Source organism: Branchiostoma floridae, chromosome 3 (assembly GCF_000003815.2).
Source record: "Branchiostoma floridae strain S238N-H82 chromosome 3, Bfl_VNyyK, whole genome shotgun sequence".
NCBI lineage: Eukaryota > Metazoa > Chordata > Leptocardii > Amphioxiformes > Branchiostomatidae > Branchiostoma > Branchiostoma floridae.
The window spans coordinates 12,428,785-12,448,029 of record NC_049981.1 but is presented as its reverse complement, the minus strand read 5'-3'; the positions used below and the strand labels follow the sequence as shown (position 1 = coordinate 12,448,029).

General features: G+C 39.3%; 2 protein-coding genes across 2 annotated transcripts; both read left to right on the top strand.

Annotated features, from left to right (window-relative positions):
- The first annotated feature begins 1,605 nt into the window (after positions 1 to 1,605).
- Positions 1,606 to 10,674, top strand: LOC118411290 (neuronal acetylcholine receptor subunit alpha-10-like). The gene is made up of 10 exons (XM_035813470.1): positions 1,606 to 1,954; positions 2,921 to 2,990; positions 3,695 to 3,834; positions 5,294 to 5,338; positions 5,873 to 5,982; positions 6,359 to 6,559; positions 6,886 to 6,975; positions 7,155 to 7,265; positions 8,244 to 8,380; positions 9,283 to 10,674. The coding sequence occupies exons 2-10, from the start codon at positions 2,939 to 2,941 to the stop codon at positions 9,858 to 9,860; spliced, it is 1,464 nt and encodes a 487-aa protein (XP_035669363.1). The 5' UTR covers positions 1,606 to 1,954; positions 2,921 to 2,938; the 3' UTR covers positions 9,861 to 10,674.
- Positions 10,675 to 12,902: 2,228 nt separating this feature from the next.
- Positions 12,903 to 18,222, top strand: LOC118411291 (neuronal acetylcholine receptor subunit alpha-3-like). Its single transcript, XM_035813471.1, has 9 exons — positions 12,903 to 13,044; positions 13,523 to 13,662; positions 13,992 to 14,036; positions 14,415 to 14,524; positions 15,229 to 15,429; positions 16,248 to 16,334; positions 16,735 to 16,845; positions 17,239 to 17,375; positions 17,612 to 18,222. The coding sequence occupies exons 1-9, from the start codon at positions 12,999 to 13,001 to the stop codon at positions 18,157 to 18,159; spliced, it is 1,425 nt and encodes a 474-aa protein (XP_035669364.1). The 5' UTR covers positions 12,903 to 12,998; the 3' UTR covers positions 18,160 to 18,222.
- The last annotated feature ends 1,023 nt before the right edge of the window (positions 18,223 to 19,245 follow it).

The following is a 19,245-nucleotide window of genomic DNA, read 5'->3' as shown; positions in this document are numbered from 1 at the left end:
CATGATGCTCTTCGAGAGAAACTGAGTCACGTGACTTATTGTGGTGACGCAAAACAAACATGGCGTCGACACCCGATCTTCGCACGAAATACTTGTCTAAAGGTGATCGTATTGCCTTCACGGCAAATGTAAACAAGTGGTTCCCTATGGGGGATTTTGTTACATCGCTTTTGTAATCATTGACAGTGATAAATTCACAGACTGAAATAGACGCTGCTTTAGTTTTGTAGCAAATTTTGCCTTCATTTCAATTTTCTTCTTACCGACTGTATGTCAATTGGCACGCTTTGCTTTTTAGGATCTGGTCATTATATAAATCCATTAATATTGTTACGATATTAGAATTAGGCCCTATACATGTAAGTCTTTGTATTATCAGAGTGTATTAATAGTAAATTCAAACGCCACTTTGTCATAGCAAAACATTCAGAACAAAGTAACTGCAGTTTATGTAAACGTATTGAGCTTAGCTTATCGGTGGAAGATCTCGGGAGACATTGTATTCTTGTTGAATAAAGTTAAAGCAGCATCTGGCTTATAATGAATATAGTATTACAACTGACAAAGGGTGTGTGGCGATGGATGCGAGCACGTTTTGTTGAAGTGTTCGTCGTGTTGCCAATTGATCATAGAGGCATCCTACACACTCCTGGACAAGACTATTATAACTGAATAAACAAACAGCGTAAGGAGTATGGTACTGTTGTATTTCAGATAGCATAGGTGTAACGCGTGGTTTATTCTAGGCATTGTCAAATTGTCATATTGCTGTGGAATGACTATGGAAAGATAAAACAGCTATTTATAAAAAAAGAGATAAATCACGACGATCTGTGAACCCGTTCTCGGGTTATCCTATGTCAAAAGGTCTGAGAGAAATTATCCTGCATTTACAGATAAAGCTGCTAGTACTATTATTGCTTACGTAAAATTAATTCATATTGATTTAGTTGGTTCACCGGCTGGTGAAACAGACGGTAAACTGCTCTTTTGGCCCCCAGGAGCAAATAGGAGAAGAGGAAGTACATACCTCACGCTAAAGAACTTTATTGAAGCAGAGACTGGACTACTATTATATGATGAGGACCTCATTGAACTGATGAAAGATAGAACACAATGGAAGCAGAACTATGTGAATGCTTCAACTTGTTAATGAGTATGAATATGTATGTATGTTTGTAATGTAGTTGATTTTTCACAACTTCCAAAAATTAACATTGGATAGATGAATGTAAGGAGTAAATATTAAAGACAAGGAAAATAATACAGCCACTACGCTTCGTTCTTTTTATTTCAGTGCTTCTATTTTATTACGTATGCAGCATATATAATAATGTAGTCAATCGCCGTGCTGTGTGTCACCTAAGCCTACCCTTCATACCTTCATCAAGTTGTTGGTACTTGTCACCATTTGATTAACATGCTGTAGAAAATGTATACCTTTGACCTTATTTTGTATCTTGCCTGACTAGTTGCGTTTCAATGGTCCAAATTCCATCCTAGGGAAAGGGCAGACTTCTAAACTCTTAAAAGTATGAAGAGTTTAGACAGACGCGTGAAGGATATATGGACAATTAACTGTTGAAGGGGTTGCTGATCAAAGTGGTATGTCTTTCCTTAAGGTCAAATGACGCCTTAACACCACACCTGTCTCTTTAGCAGTAGTGTGGCGTTACACGCTCATGGCAACCCCTTTTTTTATCATGTTTACTTAAGGTCCTAACGGGAGATACTTGTTTCAAAGGCTTTTGTGTACTGTGGACAAAACGTGTTAACCTATGCAGTCCGATGCATTTCACTAGACGGTAGCGTACGTCTACATGTAGGAGGAGGAAGTTCTAGCAGTGCCATCGCGATATCTAAACCGAGCCCACGACGCCATTTTATGGTCGATCGACAAACAGTTTGGAATATCTTTTTCGTTTGGAAGCGAGAAAAAAAACGTGATCCAGAGGTAGGTGAAATAACTCGTTCTTGTACATCAGCTACATGTTATGTAGATGTTTTAAATACCAACTTAAATGTTGCATAAACGAAGGAAACTGAGGAACACTACCACTGGTCATATAGTCACAGATACAGCGGCAAGTGTTATAACTATGGGATTACTTAAGAACGTTGAAAAGTTGTTGTACAAAGTTCTTTACTTTCTGCTTTGTTCCACAGTGTTTTCGTTTCCATGCTTGTGACCGCTACACAGTAGAGTGTAAACACCTTTCACATGCCACATCTGTCGACTTCGCTTTATTCAACGTCATTTTCAAATTTACTTTAATCCTTTAAACTTCGAACTGTTTGGTTTCATAGCCATCTTTCAAGACGACAAAATTCCAAATAACTTTTGATTTCGTTATGAATGCTATTATAGAAAAAACAACAACAGAAGTTTGACCATATACCACAAGATAGTTATAACGTGTGTGAGGTTTTGTGAAATACCTGTAAGATACGCCTGAAAATGTATCAATACCCACCTGGTTTGTCAAGAGCACTAACTAGGCACTAAGTCGCGTTACGAAGACTTAAGATTGGATAAAAAACATGAGCCGACTCGCCTCTTTAAATTAGTGCCTTTGTACGGTAAATGAAGATGTTTGCACAGCTGAAAAGCTCCGCCTTGACATGCCCAGTTTCACCGTTTAGAGACGCCCTTAGTTTATATGCTAGAACTTTCTTTCTTTTACAAGACTGGAAACTTTCCTATATTCGCTATTTGGTGACGTGTTCTGAAAAAAAATATTCAAACAAGGTCCTTAATGTCATATCCTGAAAAGGTTAAGTACATTTGTATTGATTATGTCAGTCTGACAGACACTTAACTGCCTATGTGCTGTCTCTCTACGTAAACGCACCATGTATGTACTGCTGGCTACAGTGTCTTACTTGTGATAACGTGTTGTGTTTTTGGATTTATACACAGCACAACTAGTTGGAAAACATGCATGGAAGGTGGTTTCTTTGCGGCGCCATCTTGGTCGCCATTTTGAAAGGTAAGTCTTTCCATATCTAATCTTAATCCGGTATACCGGTGCGTTGACAAGAAGACGCCATTTCTTATCCTCTATTTGGGATTAAAACGCTTTATTATATATAACTTGTTTGTAGTACATTCTAGCAATGAACATCGGTGGCAAAAGAAAAAAAGTTATGGAATTTTGTTATGATTTGCAAAACTTGTCACTGTCTCACCAAGCATGTCACTTTTGTTGCTCTTTTGTACGGTCTGTTTCAGACTGTTTTGAGTGTAAATGTTTTGGCCTTTTCCGGCATGGTATGGTTGTGACTGCTCTAACAATACAGAAACTTTGCTGTTAATACAATACTAGCTTCAAACGAGACGACATCCATTCAGTTTTTACGTTGAGCTTTTGAAAGCATAAAAGTAGGACTTGACGTAATTGGAAGGGCGATGTCTTTAACACCCCATTTCAGTATGGTGGCGAACTCTCTGCCATCGCGCTTCGACCTTAACTTTGCGAACGCTCAACGGATTTCATGCAAAATAAAGAATTTTCTACGCGGTCCATTGCCTTTCCAGTCATAATTTTGCATTTAACATGATATCTAAATCGCATTGTACAAAATCAAGTTATACAATTGCTGAGTTTACGTCTCAGAGAGGATTTTTTGCAACGCGATCGCCGACTATAGAAAATGGGGGTCTAACCTATTGTACATATGTCTGTATTTCTAGGTTGTTGTGGACTGTCCTTGGAGGCTGATCTGATCACACGTCTGATGACCGGTTATAACAGAGAGGCCCGTCCAGTAGAGGACGCCTCCACAGCTGTTCAAGTCGACCTGGACATGGCGCTGGCTCAAGTCATCGACGTGGTCAGTCTTAGCTTTCTTCTCATTTTTGTTTTACATTAAAGATGTTGATGGAACGGCAAAACAGGGAAAACCATCCCTGCTAGCTAAGTACCGTTCCCGACAATAAGGTATACAGACAAAATGTTTTACTTATATTGTGCGTGTAAAATTCCATCCGTTTTCAACATACATAATAATCAACATATCATAATGCTTAAAGACACGGCTGTACAAAACACACCTACGAATTCTAACAACACAAGATATTGTGAGTACAATGTACAAAGTACTGACAAGCTACAAATTTAAAGTTATCAATTTTGCCATATATATTTTTTGCATAATGTTTCCGTCAATGACCGTGCTCATGCCAACAATAGCAAACTAACAAAAAGATATCATGATTACGATTATTCGTTGACGAAACGAATTTAGGAGTAAACACACACAAAAAACAGTATGTCACATAAATATCTAGTACGTTTTAACTGTTGGGTTTCATTTGGGTATAGCCGCAATGTAACGCTGTATTACTTTTCTATCATATCAATAAAGTAAAATATGTTTGAATTGCCTGCGTAACAGCGATATCATAGAATAAGCAAAGCTGCAGCGATATTTAGACTTAAATACAGATAACTTTTAGTAAATGTTATTATTGCAAAAAAATCAAAGATATGATATTGCTGTAGCTGTTGATAAAACGGCAGACTTACAGACTAAGTTTTCGTAAGTAAAACTGTTTATAATACGCAATGTCCAATGAAGACTTTTTATTAATCAATATATCTAAGCATTAACATCATGTACCATCTCTGAAGTCTTTGGTATGTTCTTTGGGAATCGAACCCACAACCTACCACATGCAAAGCCAGCACCACCTACGGTAGTGTTGCGGTCAGTGCATTACCGTAATACTTCTGTGTGTGTGGCTATCTGACGATTAAAACAACACTGTCTCATGTTTTTCTCTTATTTGTTCAGAGGCGCCTTCGTCAATTGGGCGACGAACAAAAGACTCCCAATGAATGGAGTTCCTTTCTAATACAATACGTTTGTTTAGCCGTAACTGTGGGTGAATGTGTAAACTGAACCTTGGGTCAAAGCCTTGGATCATTGGTCTGTAGGTCGTCTGCTATACAGCCTTACCCCACTCGAGGGTGGTAGATTCGTTACATGGATGATCTTACGTCTTTTAAAGGATTAAAATTTTTGAGGGAGATCAATATACAAAACTATGGTAGGCTTTACATTTCTTAACTACCGTACTAGACATCGTATTGTAGTTCTCTTGGAAACTGCAGTGTACATAGTATTGTAGTCAAGTCTACGACAGGAGTGTAATGATTACAGCCTTCGAGGTTTTCTATAGTGCGATGTCTAGTGCGACAGTTCAAAAGAAAAAAAAGTGTAAACCTAAAACGCTAAAAATAGCTTAAAAGGGTTGGTATTGATCAGATTGGTTTTTGTATTGTTACAGAATGACAGAGAACAACTCATCACAATTAACGTCTGGCTAAGACACGTAAGTACTAATTACGTCATTTCCTGTGTTAATCTTCATCCAATTTCGCAATGTCATTATCACAATTGTACCTCACTAGAGCCACTTCCTGCATTACGTCAGTATGTAACCTAATACTCACTGGATACAATGTCGAGCTGTAACTATACTGTTTATAGTGTAAGTTCGGACTAAGATGTACCATTGTCCTTATGAAAAGGGAGTGTACGTCTTAAGCAATGTACCAAGTTTACTGACGTCACAAACCCATTACTTAGACGTTTCTGGGTGGTCACTCTGCTATAATTCCTTAAAATACAAAGCCTAAAATACATTGTCCCGTTGTCAAGTCGTCTAGACAAGTGAGTTAACTTGAACTGTGACCTAAACCACAATGCATCACTCGCGCATGCGCACTCGGGTTTGCACAACATCATCACCGCGTAGATATTACCGAGGTTACTTCATATTCCGTATTCTATAGAATGCAAAAGAATTCTATTGTAGACTTGTGTTATCCAATGTTAAGAATGATTTTACTTTTGCCTTTTCCAGTTTTGGTACGATGAGCATCTGAAATGGAATGCTTCTGACTACGGGGGGATAACCTCCATACGACTGACCAGTACCACCATCTGGACACCGGACATCATCTTATACAACAAGTAGGTTTTTTTCTATATTTGTTTGAATATTAAGAAAGTTCAGACAGTCATACCAATGACTGTTTAAAATCTATAAGCCTTTAACGTTGGGATCTATCCCACTATTAGTCTTATGGGAAAAGGGGAGTAAGTCCACGCATCAGAAATAAAGCCCCCGAGTTTTCATCAAAAATTGGATATTGTGCCTTGCATTTGCACTCTAAAAATGATCAAACCTAACAAGTTTGAAGTAGAACATACTGAAGTAGTAATGTGTTTTCGTTTTTACGTTCCTTTCCTTCTTGGTACTTGCAATAATTACGCTTCAGACAACAATTTAGAATTGAACCTATTACTTAAAAACATTTGTATTGAACCCATCTGACTCTCTCTCCAGCGTGTTTGACGAAGGTTTCGCCCAGCAGCCTGAGGTCAAGGCCATTGTGAACTCTGACGGGTACGTGACGTTTCTGTACCCGTTCACGTTCAAGGCCTCCTGCCTCATCAACGTCGAGTTCTTCCCGTACGACGAGCAGTCCTGTCCGCTCAAGTTCTCGTCATGGGCCTACGATGGATTCTCATTGAACGTTACAAACAGGTGAGAATCACTAGGTAATAAGTACCTCATACTTCTGTGTACGCATGGATGCCCGGTGATGCATTGAAGTATGGGTCAATGTTTAAGATCACTCGCTAGCAAATGACGTGCAGAGGGCTACACTCAGAATGGGTGTTCATCAACGAATGGATCTTGAACTTTAACCTAGACGTCATTCAAGGCGTCATTCACGCAAATGTGACATGTCATTCAGACTTTTCCTCTTATAGTTACGGCAAAGATTTTTATATGTATTTTGTACAGTTTGTTGCTTTTGTGTTTGATTCCTGGTCCATAAGTGTTATTGTTATTTTGTCATACCAAAGGGCTCCAAGTGGCGACTTGTCCAATTTCATCCGAAACGAAGAATGGACCATCACAGAACTCCGAGCAATAAGAAGCGAGGCCTATTACAGGTACTGGTTTATACCTGACTTCCCGTTGTTCACAAATATACGATTCAGCTGGCATTTGAACAAACGTAACATTTCATTTATAGGAAATTTTAGTCTTATTACCCATGAACATTATAAAAGGATGATAACATAATATAGAGCATACATGATAACTAATTCAATCTTTCATCAATTCACAGTTGTTGCCCTGAACCTTACCCTGACGTCACGTTTTACATCATCATGAAGAGGGAGTCTCTGTACTACCTGTACTATGTGGTGGCACCTTGCATCATTATCCTGATCATCAGGTATGTATGTATGTACCATTCAGATGCAAACAGTGTTTGTTGATGTTGACGATGCTGATGATGTATGACATCGCAAGCATAAGTTTACATGATTGCTGAAAACGATAAATTCGGGTCCTTTTTTCAATTATCCAATAGATTTTTTTTCTAGCTGTACAGTAAGATCAACTAGTGGCTACACGATCGAAACATTTACTGAACACGTTTTTGCAGTTGTTATCAGACACATGAAGCACAAATGTATTGGTGGACGGTGAAGGTTTAACACTTCACACTGTTTACTTGTGTGTAGCCGTGAATACAGGCCAATGGTGGCACCACCGTGGTGCGGTCGGCGGAGCAAATACGCATCGCCACTCGGACAAAATCATAGCAACCGGGCGTAACGTTATATTGGGGCGTATATGTTACACAAACCATAGTTTACGTCATATATTTCTATTTCATGCTGAACTGTCAGTGATGTCTGACGGAGTCAATGGCTAGAATAAGCTATAAAGCTCTATAAACTATAGACTCTTCCTTAAGTATTTTCACAACATGTGAGAATGAATGAATATTGGATCTTTCGCAATTAGACATTTTTAGATATTTGTACTTTTTGTTTGATGTGTTTATGACGTAAGATAAGCCGTTTTAATCGTAATTTAAAGGATTATATCAAGGATATGTGACCACTGCCCCTTGTAATATATTACACAATTCAGTAACGTTTCCTGTCGGCTCACAAATCGGACGGATGTGCGCCCTAATCTCTCATGACCTCCCTCATTGGTCCCTCCTACCCCCTATATCCCTCATTCGTCGTTACCACTTGTCGAGAGCGGTTCGTGACGGTGCGCACGTCTATCCTATGCCTCCGTCCGTTTGTGAATAGACAGGAAAATTACTTCTCTTCGGAGTTTACGAAGGAGAGAAGCCTGCAGACTGCGATGTTTTACAAATAGATCAGTATCTCTTCTCTCAATGCCCCCCCAGCCTGCTGAGTTTCGCCATGCCGCCAGACTCCGGGGAGAAGCTGTCCCTCAGCACCACCATGCTGCTGGCTCTGGTCGTCTTCATGCAGATCGTGGCCGAGAACCTGCCCACAACCTCCAGATACATCCCCTTCATAGGTAAGGGATGATCGTTGGAACGAATGTGTATGCTATAACGTTGAGTATCCTTCTTATTCACTTGAATGGAAGACCTTTATAGTAGTTTTATGCTCTTGCAAGCTAAATACGGGTCGTGGTAATAACATTTTAATAATTACAGCGATGTAAGAATGTGATATTACATCTTCAATGGCTAATGTATACCAGTATGTACAGGTTCATTTCTTCTCGTTTCTTGAATAAACGTACAGATTGATGGAGCTTAAAATGACGTATCTAATTGCATAAGAAATACAATTTGTCTGTGATGTTTAGATATTGAAGTCTACCATGGCAAACACATCCCATTTGAGCTACTGTTGAGGGAAAACTGTATATACATGCTATTACTCTAAGATTTGTCGTACATCTTGCGTAGATAACTTATTTATTTATTTATTTAAGCTTTACCAAAATGTACATGTATACAAAATGGTGGGGAGGCAAAACAGGCCGGTGAACACCTTTACTAGTTGCCTCCCGTGCCGATAACTTATACAATAATAGAAAAATAATCATAATGGTAATAAATAATATCAATCATACAAAATAATAATAAAAATAGTAATAGTGTCAACAACAATAACAAATATACAATAATAACAAATATAAACAAATAAATAACAAATGATACAATAATAACAAATAAATCATAGAAATAATGGTAAAATGAAATATGAAAATTCTAAAAAGGTCTACAACTGGGGCATTGACAGTGAGTGAGCCAACTGCATCAATTAAAGAACTTGTAATTGAAGCCCAAGATGTATAAGTATTGTATTAGATGAGATTAGTTTGTAACGATATATTGTACCCATTTAAAGGATATTCACAGTTAACATTACACCGTTTAATGTCATAACTTGATATTCTCCCTGCAGGACGATACTTCGGAGCCATCATTGCTGTAGTCTCCCTGTCGTCCATGTTGAGTATCTGGATCCTGTCCTTCCACTTCACCAACCCCAACCCCAAGCCTCCCGCCACCTGGCTCAAGCGGCTCCTCCGGATGGAGCGGCGGGACGAGTGGGCGGAGTGGCTGTTCTGCGGCTGCTGCAGGATGGTCCAGTCACGCTCGGGATTCAAGATCAGGCGTCTCAGCGAGCGCTCCAACCAAGATGTCAACCTCAGGAAACAAAACAGACCGAAATCCAACACCGTGTCCCCGATGCCGACATCATCCCCGAACGGGAACGCCTTTCACAACGACGAGAAGCTGCAGAGGCAGACAACGGTGCCGCCGCTGGTAACCAACAGCGATGCGGCCCTGCTGCAGAAGATCGACACCATCATCAGTGAAATCCAGCAAACCAGAGAGGAGAGAGAGCAGAAGGAACGGGAAGAAGCGATCGTGAACGAGTGGAAGGAAGTGGCAGCAAGGCTCGATAGATGTCTGCTCATCACCTTCTTCTTGGTATCTGTTATTGTCAATGCCAGTATGACTTGGCTGCCAAAATAAACAATGGGAACATCCCGAGAATCCATTCCGACTATGGGACGTGGTTCTCCCTGAAAATCGGGAGATGTTTGCTGTACCAAGGTTGCCGGCTGTTACAAACCGGATCGCTTGGTGGCGTTCATGTTCGATGCCAAACAATGCATGATGCATTAAGGCAACTAAAACAGCTTCATGGACAACAATCTACATGAATGTCGTTGAATGACAATGACATAGCTGTTGATGTACATACATGGATGGAAACAAAGCCAAAATTATTCTGTGTAAGAATATCTTTACATAAAGTGTTATAATCTAGGATTACGCTATTGAATTGTCTTGTAATTGTTAACATAATTTCATCTAAATAATACTTGTTTGAATTAGTGAGCAGGGCGAGTTGGCTGAAGTGCGCCCAATTTAACTTACAAAACTACAGCTAACGTTATATCAAAATATGCATTTGTATAAGAGTTTCGCAAAGTTAAGACCTCAAAATGCCATCCTTGCCATCGTGCTTGTCAACACCATGTATATATGTAGAATAACACCTCAATTCTATTGTCTAATTGAGTGTACATGTACATATAATATTTTATCGACATAAACTTTTCAACTTCTTACAAAAGTAACATCAACCTACTAGTTGAAAGTGTTGCATACATGGATAGTTGGTGCTTTTTTGTGATCGATAGACTATTGCATATCTAATGTACATATTCATTCTTTAAAATCTTTGTCTTTTCGACACTATTCAAACGTTAGTGTTGCAAAGATGACATGCATTTATAGATGCTTGACAATCCAAATAAATCTAAAGGATAGCTCTTAAAAAGCCTATCGCATTCATTTCTCGTACATAGCTACGGTTTTGTTAGCTCTTTTGGACGAGTTCATTTAGCAATATGTCCAAGAAGAATATTTTGAAAATTATATGAACTTTATGATTATGACAATTTGCATAATTGTGCGTACAAAAATAAATCGTTATTGTTTATCTATAGACCGGTTTTGTAAAGCACACAAAACATAACGAGATATAAAAGCCGAACTTTACACTGCAGTACCATAACACATCGCTAGGTGTTCTATAATCCAATAATACCAAGCACTTACAAAATATAAAGCAATTCAAGGCTTTCTCTAGTTATCTCGCCGCCAAACAGAAGTCACAACAATAACGACGTACGCATTGTACGTAGGTAAAACACTTAAACATTTTATAGGGCAACCTACTTATCCAGTCGAGCAATCATCTGCAAAACTTGAATAGACTTCAGTCTACTTGCAGGTTTTCATGAAGAGGTTTTACCGACCAGGCGTTGCCAAATAAGTACCACAGGGTGAATTCGGTATTACAGTTCGCTCTAACCGCTGCTATGTATGAAATCGTCTTGCTAATTTACAATGATTTGCGACGATACATTTGTGATGAGCTGTTTTACCCCAGTTATTCATTTTGGAAGTTGGTTTGCTGTCACGCCACCTTCCGGAACAGGATCGATCTACAAGAACTGAACCAAAAACATATCCGAAATATTTGCGTTATTTTCTGACGTTGAGATTCAAATTCAATAAGAAAATTGTTTTATTTCATGTGTTAATTGGATAACCATGACAAAGGATTGGTCAATCTATTTCTGTACATTATTCTTAAACCATATCACATTTGGGGACATTGCTTTCATCCTGATTTTGCGGACAAAATCACTAATGCACTGAATAGATGTCACTTATCAGAGGCACAGAAAATTTGACTTGTGCTTTATCACGTAGACATTGAAGCTAAGACTTAAGTATGTGAAACAGAGACCTGCCAAACATCTCAAGACGCCATGTGTACGCCCGGTTTGACAGAAAAGGGCCCCGCCTGTTTAATGAAGCCGTTTGCCTCAACCAAGGTACCCTGACAACAAGGTGAGTACGTTTCTCAATATCCATTATAACGATTTCGTCTGAATGTGGCTTACAAATGATTGTGGTGAAGGTCCAGAGTTATTTTGAGCCATAAGAAGGACAGAGGAGCTGGTATTGCGCCAGTGACGGTAAGTAAACTAGCTGGCGTTGTTTTGTGTACTCAAGCTACCAATTCTTTCGGCTAGAACGTGCTTGTTAGATGGACTGCGCAAGACGTGTTTTCACTACATTTTGTACCTTTGTGTCGTAGAATTGATGAAGATAATATTACGAATCATTCCTCGACAGATATGATACACAGGTTATCACAAAAGTTCATCACTTCTGGATGTATTTGGGCACCTGTGTTTGTTTGGGGTCTGATATGCGCTTTTGGACCCTCAGGGTAGTAAATTCCGTCTCATTTCAATAGTCTTTCAAGGCCACATCTTCTCGAACTAAGGACTATTTGATTCTGAAAATTGTCCCATCAATTGACGTGTCAATATGAAGAAATACATATTGAATTTTGAGACGTAATTTCATCCCTACCTCGTCCGCGTATGGTCTTCTATTTCCGAACGATCCCTAGATTATGTCAATAGCTAATGACTTATGGGGCGTTGGTGGCACTCTTAAGTCACAGAGTGATTGAAAACAGCTTCCTCTTCTAAACTCTTGTGACTCATATCCTCATAAATATTCATTTTACATTTATCTTCATGACATGCAGATTAAGGGACAGTATAAATTCTGCCATACAAATCAAACAAATGTTCATTGTTGGTATATGCTAGTATTGTGTGTACCAGGAGAAAGGTAAAATATTTGATGCCTTGTTGCCAGACTTGTGTAAAGATTGGACACAGGTCGGAGCCACTGTTGAAACCAAGGGTGGAAGCTAGATTTCTTTACAGCTTGTGTACCGTAGTAAGTGTTAGTATTGGCGTTTGATCAGAGGTGGGTCATTTGCTACGCGCCCTGTTACATACGTCCTGCGATCATCGTACGATCCCAAACTGAGGGCGTTCTTGAGACAAGCGTACTTGTGTCCTGCGACATAGGCCTTATCGCCGTCACCGATCCTTGTTCGTGATTGGTTCTCTCACAGCCTGCTTAGATACTCTATGTCATCAAAATCGTTCAACGACCTATATACAACGTCTGTGACCGCGCCAAGAGTTGTGACACGCCTGTTTGTCAAGAAATTTTTGCTCCTTGACTGACTGCTGTGCTTTGTTCCAGGACACAACGATCCGAAGAATGCGTCTGTGCAGGTTTTTGGTCATCCTGGTCGCCATTGTTAAAGGTATATATTCTGTGTCGCTCATAATTTTTATTTTTTAGGCTGCACCATTTTATAACCGCGTTTATAGTAGGCAAGCGTGACTGCACAACACGTTTTCTGTACTTGTACATGTAACGTTAGCAAGTCTGGGGTTGGGGACTGTACATTAACATTGTGCTTGAACATGCCACGGTGTTAATGGTGATAGATAACGTTTTATGTAAGGACAAAGTTTTGTAGGTTTGTGCCTCCTATCATCTTGCTCTGGAACTGCAGTGGCGTTTTTGCTATTATCTTTCAAAGAAGATAACTGAACAAATTAACATCTAATTTCAATGATTTTTGATATGCATTTAGGACAGGCATTTGGGTGTACACTATTAGATGCAAATTGCGCAACATTGTGTATTTTACTGGCTTTGATTTTTATGAAAATCAGCCAAACGGCTAAAATATAGAAATAAGAGGTACGTAAAGTAATACATTTCATGCAACACAGTTAATGGTGGCAGCTTCAGCGAAAACCACCTGGTCGATCGCCTCCTGAGCGGATACAACACCGACGCCCGCCCGGTGAAGAACAGCTCCTCCCCAGTCACTGTGGCTATTGACATCGCCTTGGCACAACTAATCAACGTGGTTAGTTGTTTCCCTCTGAAAAAAAATGAATATATTTTACGTCATCAATAAGCTTCCCTTAATTTTCCGGTCAACACACAAGGTTACGATCGATAGTATCATTAAATATATGGCGCGCATCGTAGCGACTTAGAGTGTCCTATTTCTTTTGTGGACATTACATAATACTGTGTGCTTTAGTTTCCTTCAGAATTCAATGTCCTGTCATGCCCAATTTCGCTACACACAGTCAATAACTGAATAAATGGCATTTTGCCACATGTAGAGTCATCATGTAAATCATTTTTTTCATTATTTGAATAATCATCTCCATGTCTTTCCATGTCTAGAATGATCGCCAGCAGGATATCATGGTCAATATTTGGATGAGGCAGGTAAGCATTGAGGCTATATGAAGGTTGAAGAATCATTGACTGTTAAGTGTTTCTAGTGGAAATGCTTGACTGACACTACTAGTGTGTTACACAATATCTCACTGTCGAGAGCTGATTGGCCCTCCTTCCCGAGATCTTGCAGCCATTCACCTTTTACTCCATAGAATCTTTCTCTTCCATCTCTACCTACTAGCTACTAGAGCTAGACTAGTGTTGAACGGCTGCTATAAGCATGATTTAGACAGGATACTGTCACTAGGCGTGTTATGTTTTTTTCACTCGGACTTCATTCCCCCATTCCTCCCGTTGTCATAGCATTATCATTATCATTCATCTTTCTGATGAGAACAATGACTTATTGTGATCTATATCCTGCAGTATTGGACGGATGAGTTTCTGTCATGGAACCCGGATGACTATTATGGGCTAGACGTTGTCCGTATTCAAAGCAGCGCCATCTGGCGACCCGACATAGTTATCTACAATGGGTGAGTATACAACATGTTTACTACACAACGACTGTGCTGTGAACATAACAGAACACATATTTCAGTTAAATGCTAAAAACGACACACGAAACAATCGTCTTTTTTGTCAGTAATGAGTGTTTTTGTATTGTCTCAAAACTTTTAAGTTTTGAGACCATACAAAACACTCATTACTGACAAATGAAAAATCAAGAAGAAATACAGATCCTAAATTTGGTGCAATTGCAGGTAAGTGCCATTGTGCTCTATTTAAAAATGAAGGTTAACTATTCTAAGTGCGCATGAGCAACAAAATGTATTGTGGTTAATATGTCAAACGTCAAAGCCCCACACTTGTAAACAGTTGTAGCCTCAAACATTGACTCCATTTGCATAATAATGCTCATATGTGTTTTTTGTTTATGTTTCAAAGGCCTTCGATATTACTCACAATGTATCCCGTGTTTACACAGTCTCTTCCTGATTGGAGTTTATGACCCCCTCCCGAGGGGTAACTGTCGGGTCAGCCGCTACATGAGCGGGATAGGCTAACCCACAATACGCTTCGCTGCATATGCGTACCAAGAGTCATATTGCAAGTGGAGTCTTGAATGTTTTTGTATGAATCCTGCACAATGCCACAACATCAATTATTCTGTCTTAACTTGTACATGCAGAAGGTCCATTTCATCTTTCTGATTAGAACTATTTTTATGTGTTTCTAGAATCTTTGCGGAAGGTTATGCCGAACTGCCTGACACGAAGGTCACCATCACTTCAGACGGCTCAGTGACCTATCTCTATCCCTTCACGTTCAAGGCCGCCTGCAAAATCAACGTCGAGGACTTCCCTTACGACACACAGACGTGTCCGCTCAAGTTCGGGTCATGGTCGTACGACGGTTTAGCTATCGATGTCGTCAATAAGTACGTCGTATGTTCATCTTAGACTAATCCTTTATCATGAAATAGAACATCTCCTTGTACAGCTGCAGCTCTGAGTAACGTACATGATTGATGTCAATCAAGGTTTATTTTACAGCCAATAACAGTTACAATTCAACGTTTAAATAGACTGGCTTTTACTTTCATGGGGTAACAATGGCTTTTTTTGTTTCCGGCTGCTAGGTGGGGCTTCAGTGGGAATAATTTAGTCCCGTGACTAAGATTGTATACCCGGGCCCCCATTACCGTTCATGACTGGAGTAAACTCTCTGATTCAAAGAGTCTCCATTTTCAACTGAGTTTTTAAATGATTTTGTTAACACTCTAAATAAATTTCGTAGTTATTCATTGGGCCACACCAATTAAATTTCTTGGTTCACGGATTCGCTCGCTACTATTTTTTGAAAAAAATAAAATAAAATGAAAATAAAAATCACCACTCAGCAAATTTTCACCATTAATGAAACCATTCACCAACTTTCTGGTGTAGCAAATTGGCCTTTATATTATAAGCTCCTTAAAGTGTGGGTACAGATGCTGTTACTGTACAATAATAGTGTTTTTGTACTTTTTTCAAGCTGAAAACTCTTTTCTGTATGTTTTGGATTAGCCGTTACCTTTACCCCAACCATTTTACAATTTTTATTTTTATTTCTATTTCGCCCTCTCGCTCCATATTTTTTATGAAAAAATCCGTGAACCAAGAAATTAAATTGGCGTGGCCTTACTTGTTATGTTATCACGATGATAATCCTGATTAATCCGTATTGATTGTCAGTTTTCTTCCATTTTACAAAAAGGTCTTCTCATGGTGACCTGGAGTTCGAGCACAATGGAATATGGACAGTTATCGACCTGCCGGCACAAAGAAATGTGGTGACATATCCGTAAGTCAAACATATTCCGAATCACCGATGATAGACTCTAGATGTACTATCAAATCTTTTTAACTTACAGTGTGACATAACGTGGAAACAGAGGTATTGTAATCTGTTAGGCAGTAAACAGCTTGGTACATCGAGGACACTTAAAAGGACGATAAGTCAAAGGTAACAGAAAGGTGCAAGAAATGCGACAGAAAATGGGATTAGCCCCATCGGCCAGTCTAGTTTTTTTCCTATCGGGAGTAACAGAAAGTAAGGTTGTATTAAGCCCTCAACGTTTTACCCACAGCTTAGACATTAGTGAACATGAACATAAGCAAGGAAAGTCTTCAGAAGTAAAATAAGAAACAAGGAAAAATCCTACTTTCACGTAGTAAAGTCTACTTGTTTTCTCCTACTGTAGGGCATCTGAAGTGCCTTACCCCGACGTGACGTTCCATGTCGTTATCCAACGGCAGTCGCTGTTTTATGTCTTTTTCATCTTCTTTCCAAGTGTTCTCATTGTATTTATAAGGTAAGAAAAAATTATACAAAATCTAATTGTATTTTGAAAAAAAAAAAGTTTGATTTCTTTACCTGTGATCAAAATACATAGCTAGACAATAACTGTGCTCAAGATGATATAAAGTTTTATGCAATTGAACTTTCTATTTCATTACGTTTTGCTCGTGTGGTATTGGCCTAAATATATAAGATAGATAAACAGAATTAGACACAATTTCAAATAAAGGTGCCATTTTGAAATTTGCTTTCGTGAGAGTACAGTCTCGCGAGAACGCGCTTTAGGTTTCGCCAAAACGAGGCAGATTGTGGATCAGAATCACAAGGTGTGTAAAGTAGGATTGCTGCGTAGATATTCTTATTCTCTTGCTGCATGTCTGCTAATGGCACTTTCTTTTGGTTGTAGTTTGATTAGCTTCATGTTACCACCAGAGACTGGAGAGAAGCTATCACTAAGCATAACGATGTTGTTGTCACTCGTGGTCTACATGCAACTCGTGAATACCACTCTACCGACGACGTCTAGATACATCCCACTAGTAGGTAAGACATGTGTCTTACTGTTTATCAACAATTTTGGGGAATGGGACTGGACAGCTCCAGTCTTTGTCAAGAAATAAGCCTCTATGACCTCACGGTATGCCATGTGATAAGTATATAACGGACACCTGCTTTATCAACCTCTATTAGTATGTCCTGTCTTGCCGACCTTTGGCACTACAAGGTGAACAACAACAGCATGTCGTTGGTTTACCACAAATGTTAAATCCATTTTCCAGGTCGATTCTTTGGGGCCACCATCATCATCGTTGCCATGACAACCATGCTCAGCATCTTCGTCATCAGTTTGCACTTCTCCAACCCGAATCCCAAACCGCCGCCATCTTGGCTCAAGAGGATGATGGGTATGTCACAGGAAGTGTTCGTGATGGAGTGGCTGTTCTGCGGATGTGGTCGTAGAGCCAGTCACAGTTTTGCTAAAGAAGAACTTCAAACAGGGCGCCAGCATCATCGAAAGAAAAGCAACAAGGACATCGTCCTTTTGTCAATGCGGTCTGCTATTGAGAAATCAATTAGTACCGTCTGTCGTGAGCGTTCCTTTTCACAATCAAGAAGTACGTCTGATTTTCTGACCAATCGTCTTCTGGTGAAGCTTGATGACATCATCTGTAAGATGAACAGAGTTAAGGAAGAACGTGGACTTGAAGAACAGAAGCAGGACGTTTTGAGCGAGTGGAATGAGGTAGCAGCTAGAATGGATCGTGTTTTTCTCCTGATTTTCGTTGTTGTAGCGGTGGCTGCATGTACAACCACATCCATGCTGTAGTATTCTATCAGTCAAAAGTATAACGTCCTTCAATTAGAATTGTACAATAAATGGAAAAATGTTCGTTGTAGTTTTGTGATCACTGTTTTCGCGTTGACATCATCACCGCGAATTTAGAACCACACAGAATATTTCCCAGTTTACAGTAAGACTCAGTAAAACAGTTTCAATCGGTTAATCGCTAACCGAAACCCACTGCAAATACTCCTTTTTCCCAACCCTGAAATTAAAGCCCCGTGAGTATTTACCTAGTTAGTATTTTCTACTATTTCTTTCTCAAGTCATGTCATCGAATGTTTAAAAGCAGCATGTATATTGAATGAGCAATATTTCGAAAACTATATATATTGTATACTATATATATGCATTACACTTAATGGTTAAAATGCAACGCTGTATTCTGATCTGAAGAGGGCTACCTTTAAAAGCAGATCTTGTACCCCAAGGGACTACCATGAAGATGTGTAAGTAGAATGAAACAATAAATTGCATTTTGTCATCTGTATCACTGATGTGTAGCCGTGATTACTTGTTATATGTGCAACTATAATACAGGGCACCAATATGATCATATCTATGCCAATACTTTAATGTTATTAATTGGTTGGTAAGGACCCACCTTGCAAAATGCTTACAGTGAGGAAATTAAAGAGTCGTTTAACGCGTTTAAGACGTCGTGTAATATCAAATAAAACTAGTCAACTTGTATTGTCTTCCAAGTACTGGTGTTTTGTTAACAATTGTTGTAGAAAATCTTACAATCCTTACTTCTAGATGTATACATTTATGAATTGATGGCAAAGTTAGTCAATTTTCCTATGACACAATACAACCTCCACATCCTCACTATTTTTTTGTCAAATTAAGTCACTGGAAACAGGGAATATTTGACCTAATCGGGAAGTTAGAGTGGGAGCAGCTGAACTTCCGGTATGTGAATCACAGCTGGTCTGGAACAAGTACTCCTTCCCCCCTAACAAACTTGGTAGGAGGCGTGGTGACAGATTGCTTCCAACAATTGCGAGACTCCCACGTTGAACATATACACGACGCGTTTCTGATCGGCTAGACGATATACGCCCCATT

Bases quoted from the DNA above. Each gene is read 5' to 3' on its own strand.
- LOC118411291 (XM_035813471.1), top strand. From the start codon at position 12,999: ATGCGTCTGTGCAGGTTTTTGGTCATCCTGGTCGCCATTGTTAAAG. The intron at 13,045-13,522 runs GTATATATTCTG...CATGCAACACAG, and splicing joins CCTGGTCGCCATTGTTAAAG to TTAATGGTGGCAGCTTCAGC. The intron at 17,376-17,611 runs GTAAGACATGTG...TCCATTTTCCAG, and splicing joins TAGATACATCCCACTAGTAG to GTCGATTCTTTGGGGCCACC.
- LOC118411290 (XM_035813470.1), top strand. From the start codon at position 2,939: ATGCATGGAAGGTGGTTTCTTTGCGGCGCCATCTTGGTCGCCATTTTG. The intron at 6,560-6,885 runs GTGAGAATCACT...GTCATACCAAAG, and splicing joins TCATTGAACGTTACAAACAG to GGCTCCAAGTGGCGACTTGT. The intron at 8,381-9,282 runs GTAAGGGATGAT...TTCTCCCTGCAG, and splicing joins CAGATACATCCCCTTCATAG to GACGATACTTCGGAGCCATC.